Source organism: Aotus nancymaae, unplaced genomic scaffold, assembly GCF_030222135.1.
Source record: "Aotus nancymaae isolate 86718 unplaced genomic scaffold, 86718_ANA_hifiasm-v0.15.2.pri h1tg000011l, whole genome shotgun sequence".
NCBI classification, from domain to species: Eukaryota; Metazoa; Chordata; class Mammalia; order Primates; family Aotidae; genus Aotus; species Aotus nancymaae.
This window is the reverse complement of record NW_026988422.1, coordinates 29,768,896-29,777,260: the sequence shown is the minus strand read 5'-3', so window position 1 is coordinate 29,777,260 and position 8,365 is coordinate 29,768,896. Positions and strand designations below refer to the sequence as shown.

The following is an 8,365-nucleotide window of genomic DNA, read 5'->3' as shown; positions in this document are numbered from 1 at the left end:
CCCCAGGCAACTGCTTACTTCCCTTCCTTACTGATTTCACCAGGAATTACTCGTTTTGTTTCCTTAAGATCTGTGCATGGCACAGCCCCTCCCACAAGGATAAGCCCATATGGGTTGAATCTCAGGGGGTGTTGGGTACATTGTGGCACCGGGAAGAAGCCTTGGGAGTCAGTCCTTCAGCACATGCCCTCATGTGACCAGGATATGAGGTTGGGTGTCCTTAAGCAATTATGTCCATTTCCTGTGTCTCCTTATAAAATGGTGGCTAGGGAACTGGACACCATTCTCAAAGCGATGACGTCCAGTAAGGTACGTGATGATTTTTAAGAAGCCCGGGAAGATTTACATTCGGCTGTATTCTAGGTTAATGTGAGTACATGTGTGACAAGGACAGCCCAGCATTCCTGTATATGTGACTGCAGATATCCTTATCTAGTGTAATAATGTTGAAAGTGATGTGAGAAGGGGTATGTTTCCCAACGTGTATCTGCGCGGGGCTGTAACCGTCATGGTGTCACAGTGAGTTTATGTATTGGCGCCTGTGTGTGTCAAGATATGTGTGAGCCTGTGAGCCGTGGGTGCATGTGTCGCCATCGTTCCTCTGTGTGAATGTGTATGTGCACGCACCACTGCAATGTGCGCATCTCTGTGATCCTGGGTGTGGGTGTGGTGTGAAGGGGAAGATGTGTGTCACTGTGTCTATGGGGGTCCTGCCTCCGAGCCACCCCCAGCCCGCCCTTCTCCCCTGGTTCTGTGGCTCCCTCCCAGGCTGTGGCCCTGCCCCTTCCCTCTTCTCCCTCCCAATCCATCTGTGCGGGGGGAGCTGGTGCTGCGCCCCCCCCACCCCTCCCCATCCAGGCCCCATAAATAGCAGCAGAGCTGGAGCCGGAGCCGGCGCCAGCGGCTGGAGCAGCAAGGGAGTCAGGGCCAGGGCCAGAGAGCCGGAGAGAGGAGCCCCTGACCGAGAGCCCAGGTGAGCCCACCCTTCCTCCCCAGCCGCCCAGCTTGCCCCAGCCCAGCTCAGCTTGCCTGTCTCCATAACAACATCTCCTGGAGCCCCCAGAGAGATCCCAGCCCTGCCCAATCCCTTCACCACCAAAAGCCCCTGCTTATTTCAGGGGACCCCCGAGAACTGGGAGACTTGTCGCTGGAAGGCAGAGACCCCCCTCCCCCAGCCCAGACCCTCCCTCACATATCCAGAAAGGCACACATTGTGGGGAGCTCGATGCCCAGCCAGAGAAAGGTCCCAATTCTGAGGGAGGTACAGGAACTGTCACACCCTCCTGGAGACGGACACACGACATCCGGGGAAGACAAACACAGAGGGTGGGGCACTCAAATACACCAATGCACACTCACTCGGGGAAGCATGACATGGGATCAGACAGCCTCACCCTGAGATCTGTACAGACACAGATAGATGGACTGACCGGCCATGAACTCGGGCCAGCATACCCCTGCCTGCTTCAGCCCAAGGCTTGGAACCACTGCTGGGGGAAGGTAGCATGCGTGCATCCCACGGGCAGCATGGAGGGAGCTTCGACTCCCCAAAAATCCTGTCGCTAAGAGACAGTGCCAGTGCTGCCAAGAAGTGTGAAAACAGGGGAGGTGGGGAGGGATGTGAGGCTTGTCATAGTTGGAGCTCCTGCCAGGAGCCTGAAGGAGCTTTCAGCAGAACCCTGGTCCTGCCTCCCCAGCCCACCACCCCTCCTTTTCCATCAGCTAGCCAGAAGGGGAGTGGGGGTGGGGAGTGGATAGGGATAGCTCAGCAGGGGACCTTCCAACCTGTCTCCTGCCCACTGCAGACTCCACTCCAGAGGCCCATCCTCTTCAGACCCCAAGGGCCTCTTCACCCCCTACCCCACCCCCTTGTCCTAGTTTAGGTCCCTCGTGCCAAGACTGAGTGCAGTGCTGGCTCCAACACCAGTCGGGAAATAGCAGAAGATGCTGAGGCAGCAGAAAGTGTAGATCAATCGATGGCCTACGAGCCAAGACTGCCAGGAACATCCCCACCCCAACCCTTCAGCCCTCTCCAGCCCCATCCACACATACCCAGGCCAGCAGCACAGAGCTTCTGTGCAGGAGTGGGAGACTTAGGTCCTCTGCCCTCCCCTGCTCAGAGCTCTGGTGAAGCCAAGCAGAGGGCAGGGGAAGCAGGAGGTCCGTGAGACCCCAGGGTCTAGGAAAGGAGGTTAAGGGGCGGGGCCCAGGGACGCCAGAGGATAGACCCCTCTGCTGGCAGGTGTTCCCTTTCCAGGGTCCAGGCCACCTGCTCTGTCCCCACAGTGACATGTCGGACCCTGAGATGGGATGGGTGCCTGAGCCCCCAACCATGACGCTGGGGGCCTCTCGGGTGGAGCTGCGGGTGTCCTGCCATGGCCTCCTGGACCGGGACACACTCACCAAACCCCACCCCTGCGTGCTGCTCAAGCTCTACTCTGATGAGCAGTGGGTGGAGGTGAGAGCAGCTCAGGTTTCTCCTTAATTAACCTGGGTTAAGCCTGGGAAGGAGGGAGGCTGGGTGGGACCAGTGAAAGCCTTGCAGGGAAATGTGTGGACTCCTGGGCACCTTTTCCAGGCCGTTTGGGTAACCTTGGAGATGGAGTCCCAGAGGGTCCTGAGATTGCCCCAGAGGCAGTGGTGTTGCTCCCAAAGGTCTCATGATAGCACAGAGGATACTCAACCAGAGAAAGGTCCCAGTTCTGAGGGAGGTACAGGAATTGTCACACCCTCCTGGAAATGGACATACCACTTCGGGGGAGGACAGACACAGAGGGTCCAGTGGGCAGGCAGCACCCCAAGCTCAGGGATCAGCTTAAGAAGAGAAGAGCTGGTTGCTGGGGATGTGGGGGTCTAAGAAAAGCTGGCATGACTAGGGCAGTCGAGGGCAGGGAAAAGTATCCTTGGTTCCCAGACAGCCCTCACCTCCCCTCAACCACCACCACAGGTGGAGCGCACGGAGGTGCTTCGCTCCTGTTCCAGCCCTGTCTTCTCCCGGGTGCTGGCCCTCGAGTATTTTTTTGAGGAGAAGCAGCCCCTGCAGTTCCACGTGTTTGATGCCGAGGATGGAGCCACCAGCCCCAGAAATGACACCTTCCTCGGCTCTGCGGAGTGCACCTTGGGCCAGGTCTGCATTCCCGGCCTCCCCACCCCACCCCACCCCACCTCCATCAGCTTTTGCCTCTGGAAGCCAAAATAAGAGACAGTATGAGCTCTACAGCTAGTTCAACCCAGCCGTGGCTCCCACATCTCTGCCACTCACTAGCTGTGCAGGCTCAGGAAAGATACTTAACCTCTCTGAGTCTTAGTTTTCCTGTCTAAAAAATGGGGGAGTAGTCAGAGTGCTCCCCTCTTCAGGCTGTTGTAAAAATTGAGCCCAACTCTAGCCTAGGTTAAAATGCCAACCCTTGCGGACACTCAGAGAACATTTATTATTCCATCCCTTGTACGTGGTGGAGGCAGATGGCGATGTCACAGCTGGGTCTCCCTCCACCTCCATCCCTAGATTGTATCACAAACCAAGGTCACTAAGCCATTACTGCTGAAGAATGGGAAGACTGCGGGCAAGTCCACCATCACGGTAGGCAAGATCATCCATACTCTTGGTCCTGGTATTCAATGCCCCCACACAGACACCCATGCTGACATCATGCCCAGGACCACCCCCACCTAAGGGAAAGGGGATGGGTGGCCCTTGTGGTGGGGATAGGGGAGTCCTGCCGCTTGTATCCCCCTTGCAGATCGTGGCCGAGGAGGTATCTGGCACAAACGACTATGTGCAACTCACCTTCAGAGCCCACAAGCTGGACAACAAGGTTGGAACCCCAGAGTCCAGGCCCCCAACTCCCCTGTCCATCCTAGGCCTCCCACTCAAGACGGATCCCAGGAGCCCAGGCCTGTTCCCTTCCCAGTGAGTCCCTCCCCTGCCCTCCTTGCAACTCTCACCAGCCTCAGGGGCCCTTTCTCCTGTATTTTCAGGATCTGTTCAGCAAGTCTGACCCTTTCATGGAAATCTATAAGACCAATGGGGACCAAAGTGATCAGCTGGTCTGGAGAACTGAGGTTGGTGCCTGGGGCTATGGGGATGAAGGGAGGGAGAACAAAATAAGAAAACCCAGACAGGAGCTGACCAGCCACTTGGTGCCTCTCTAAGGTGGTGAAGAACAACCTGAACCCCAGCTGGGAGCCGTTCCGCCTGTCCCTGCATTCCCTATGCAGCTGTGATGTCCACCGACCTCTCAAGGTGAAATCTCAACCAAGCCAGCACAGCCTACTTAGAGCAGCCAACCTGCTGTCTAAGACCTTTCCCCTGCGTGCAGCAAGCCTCCCTCCTCTCCGCCATGTGATAAGCACATCTCACTGTGGGATAAATAACAGGTCACAGCTCAATGTTAAACTTCCCACATGTGTGCCTGTTATCAGTGGCCAAAGTCCCTGGCAGATTGAGCCAAAGAGCAAAGTTCAGCAGGCGGCCTCTCTAGGCAAGTTGAGGATGTCTGTTTGGACCTCGAGACTGTGAGGCCCCTACCTCCCTGAGTCCCCCTACCCCCCATGAACACCGCAGAGCATCTCCAACCTGACCCCACCCTTCCCTCTGTCTTCTCAGTTCCTGGTGTATGACTATGATTCCAGTGGAAAGCATGACTTCATCGGCGAGTTCACCAGCACTTTCCAGGAGATGCAGGAAGGGACGGCAAACCCTGGGCAGGAGGTGCCTCAAATATCCCACCCCCAGAATCCCACCCAGATCCCTGGGAGAATCCCAAGGGTGATGCTGAAGAGATCACTATAGGTGATAGTAGGTGGAGAGGGTAAAAAGCACCTGGCCTCAGCTGAAGGATGGAGCCATGGGGATCTCGCTCTGGGAGGCTCTGCTGGAAGGGGGAAAGAGGGGTCACCTAATGGACTTGTGACCCTGAGCTTGTGGGGTGGGGTCTAGATGCAGTGGGACTGTATCAACCCCAAGTATCGGGACAAGAAGAAGAATTACAAGAGCTCAGGGACGGTAGTGCTGGCCCAGTGCACGGTAAATTTCACTTCCTGCTTCAACCCTTATCCCAGCCCCTGCCCCTACCATACTCTCAGATTCAAACCCTTCCCTGTTTCAAAGACCAGTTTCTCTGCTTCTGGGAACTGGAAATCCTTGCCCTATCTCACCCCCAACTGCAACCCAAAAAACTCTGGCTCCCCCATGTTCCCCACTGAAGCCCTACACAAGCTCCCTCCTCAAAGGACCACCCTATCCCCTCGCCTTACCCTTCTCCCTACCTCCAGGTGGAGAAAGTGCACACCTTCCTGGATTACATCATGGGTGGCTGCCAGATCAGCTTCACGGTAAAGACCCAGAGGGTGGGCACACAGGCAAGAGGGAGAGGCTGAGTGCATAGAGAATGGAAGGAGAATCTCCACTGCCTCCACTTGGGCTGCTCATGAGCCTCGGCATTGTCAGTTTATGCCCCCAGATCACGAGACAGCCACCTGTAGCCTCCCCCGCACTCATCCTAGTTCTCTATCCAGATCCAGCTCCGGCCTAGGCTCCCTGGTGGCTCCCAGGGCTGCAGCATGGCCTTTTTCCCACCCCCACCCCACCCAGGTGGCCATTGACTTCACCGCCTCCAATGGGGACCCGAGGAGCAGCCAGTCCCTGCACTGCCTCAGCCCTCGACAGCCCAACCACTACCTGCAGGCCCTGCGTGCAGTGGGAGGCATCTGCCAGGACTATGACAGGTAGGAGGAAGTGGGGCGGGAGGGAACAGGCAGGGAGGCCTTGCCCGACTGACCCCACAGCCTTTTCTTCTCCCCAGTGATAAGCGGTTCCCAGCTTTTGGCTTTGGGGCTCGAATTCCCCCCAACTTTGAGGTAGGCTGATGTGAGAGAAGGAAGGAGATGGGGGTGGGGCTTGTCAGACAGGAAGGAAAGGCAGGCCCTCACAGATCCCGCCTTGCCTGCACAGGTGTCCCATGACTTTGCTATCAACTTTGACCCAGAAAATCCTGAATGTGAAGGTAAGAGGGGAGATTTTCACCTGCCCCGTCTCCCCCAAGACACACCCAACACAGGGGCACAGACTCCATTTCCAGGGGCCCAGCTCCCTGTCCCTTCCACCCATCCCAGACCTGTCTGCATCAGGTGAGGCTTCTGGGGCCAAGGCCCAGCATCTGCCCCCCAAACTCTCCCCACCAAGGGACTATCCAACTCTCCCACTGCTCAGTGAAGTAACTCAAGGGGGAGGGCAGTCCTCAGACCTGGATGCACTTCCTTGCTTTGAGGAGTGTCAGGAGGGTCCCTTGCTCATTTTTACCAGCTCCATCACTTCTCTTCACCCACAGAGATCTCAGGGGTCATCGCCTCCTACCGTCGTTGCCTGCCCCAGATCCAGCTCTATGGCCCCACCAACGTGGCCCCCATCATCAACCGTGTGGCTGAGCCGGCCCAGCGGGAGCAGAGCACCGGCCAAGCCACGGTAAGAGGAGCTGCCCCATGTGTCTTCAAGTGGTGCCGGGCCAGGGCCTGCACCTTGGTGGAAATGGTGTCAACACCTTTGCCCACAAAGCCAACCCTTCCACCCTCTCTGCTGGCCCTCAGAAGTACTCGGTGCTGCTGGTGCTCACTGATGGTGTGGTGAGTGACATGGCCGAGACCCGCGCTGCCATCGTGCGTGCCTCCCGCCTGCCCATGTCCATCATCATTGTGGGCGTGGGCAATGCTGACTTCTCTGACATGCGACTGCTGGATGGCGATGACGGACCCTTGCGCTGCCCCCGAGGGGTGCCTGCAGCCCGAGACATTGTCCAGTTCGTGCCCTTCCGAGACTTCAAGGATGTAAGTCCCCTGGGCCCCTTCTGGCTGAAGGACTCCCTGGTTTCTCATGTCCCCAAATCTGACGTTCATCTTCCACCATTTGATGTCCTGCTAAGGAGGATGGAGCCCAGCTGGCCACCTTGAAGCCCCACCCCTCCCTCAGCTGACCCTGCCTCCCCTACTCTTCCTCCCACCCCTAACCACATCGCTGTCCCCACCCCCAGGCTGCCCCCTCTGCACTCGCCAAGTGTGTCCTGGCGGAGGTGCCTCGGCAGGTGGTGGAGTACTACGCCAGCCAGGGCATCAGCCCCGGGGCTCCCAGGCCCTGCACACTGGCCACGACTCCCAGCCCTAGCCCGTGACTGCCACCCTCCAGACTGACACTCCCTCTGCCTCTCAGTGAGTCCTGGGGGGCCCAAAGGAGTGGACATAGTGGGTGCAAAGTGGGGCTTGGTAGAGCCCATCTAGACTGGGTGTAGTGTAGAAGAGAGTGCTTATGACTCTCCCACCCCCTCCCAGGTGCCTGTCCTGACCCTCCTGACTCCAGTGACCAATGCCTCCACCTCTTGGACCAGCTGTGCCCCTTGGGTCCTGGACATGAGTGGTGGGCCCTGCTCCCATCTCTCCAAACCCCATACCCTTCAATGCTGTGGCCCCTCAGTGACTCCCTTGGGTGATCCTGACTCTCTGGCTGTTAATAAAGAGAACCACTCCTAGCACCTCAACCTCTAACCATCATGCCTCAGATGCCCACTGGGCAGCCTGCAGCAGCCCCCGACACACACCATAAGAAATGAGGACCAGCACCTTTCAAAATCTGAGCCAGTGCTCCCCAGGCAGGCTGCCGTCTCTGCAGTCTTACCCCAACTATGTGCCAGTGGGTTCTGAGGAGCTCCCACCCTCACCTCCCAACCCCAGGGGGTCTGGGCACCATGGGGGTTAATTACAGAAGCTAGGGGGATAATTAGGGGCTGTCACGGGGGCAGGCTGATGCTTTCTTATAGCTGTCTCCAGAGAGGCCCGGCTGAGTCTCCCAGGAGCTGAACCCCAGCCCCCACACAGCTGTGGGGTGGGCCAAGAACGGGTGCTGGGAGTACTGAAGGAGGGCAGTAGGTCTGCTAGTGAGTTAGGAACATAGTGGGGCATCTAAGGCCTGTACAGCCTGGTTTCCTGGGTGTGTCAATGTGTCTGTCTGTTCATGGCCTTAATGGGTCACACTCATGGAAACAGGGATGTGCCATGCATGAACACACACACACATTCACACACTTAGGGATCACATCAGCAACAACAGCAAATATTATTGTTTAGCATGTGTCAACTTTATGTTAAGTGCTTATTTAAATGCATTTATTCTCAGTAGGTAGTTACCATTATTTTCACCATTTTTCTGACGATCAGGTGAAGCTTGAGTTTAATCCACTCAGGGTCAAAAAACTGGTAGAACTACAACTTGAAACAGGATCTTACTCTGCCGCCCAGGCTGGAGTGCAGTGGCATGATTATGGTTCACTGCAGCCCCGAACTCCTGGGCTCAAGTAATCTTTCCACCTTAGCCTCCTGA

At 57.0% G+C, this 8,365-nt stretch overlaps 1 protein-coding gene across 7 annotated transcripts; it reads left to right on the top strand.

The window, feature by feature from the left end:
• Window positions 1-132: 132 nt before the first annotated feature.
• Window positions 133-7,520, top strand: CPNE6 (copine 6). Of its 7 annotated transcripts, none has more exons than XM_012467436.3 (18): window positions 133-209; window positions 364-973; window positions 2,287-2,458; window positions 2,948-3,127; window positions 3,506-3,580; window positions 3,741-3,815; window positions 3,979-4,062; window positions 4,154-4,243; window positions 4,607-4,711; window positions 4,940-5,026; window positions 5,275-5,334; window positions 5,594-5,727; window positions 5,805-5,859; window positions 5,954-6,005; window positions 6,330-6,463; window positions 6,586-6,822; window positions 7,026-7,200; window positions 7,321-7,520. In XM_012467436.3, the coding sequence occupies exons 2-17, from the start codon at window positions 684-686 to the stop codon at window positions 7,161-7,163; spliced, it is 1,968 nt and encodes a 655-aa protein (XP_012322859.1). In that variant the 5' UTR covers window positions 133-209; window positions 364-683; the 3' UTR covers window positions 7,164-7,200; window positions 7,321-7,520. The 7 variants fall into 7 exon arrangements, with proteins under 7 accessions (XP_012322859.1, XP_021530551.1, XP_012322882.1 ...); XM_021674876.2 differs by having other exon boundaries at window positions 150-304; window positions 859-973; XM_012467459.2 differs by having other exon boundaries at window positions 150-309; window positions 859-973.
• The last annotated feature ends 845 nt before the right edge of the window (window positions 7,521-8,365 follow it).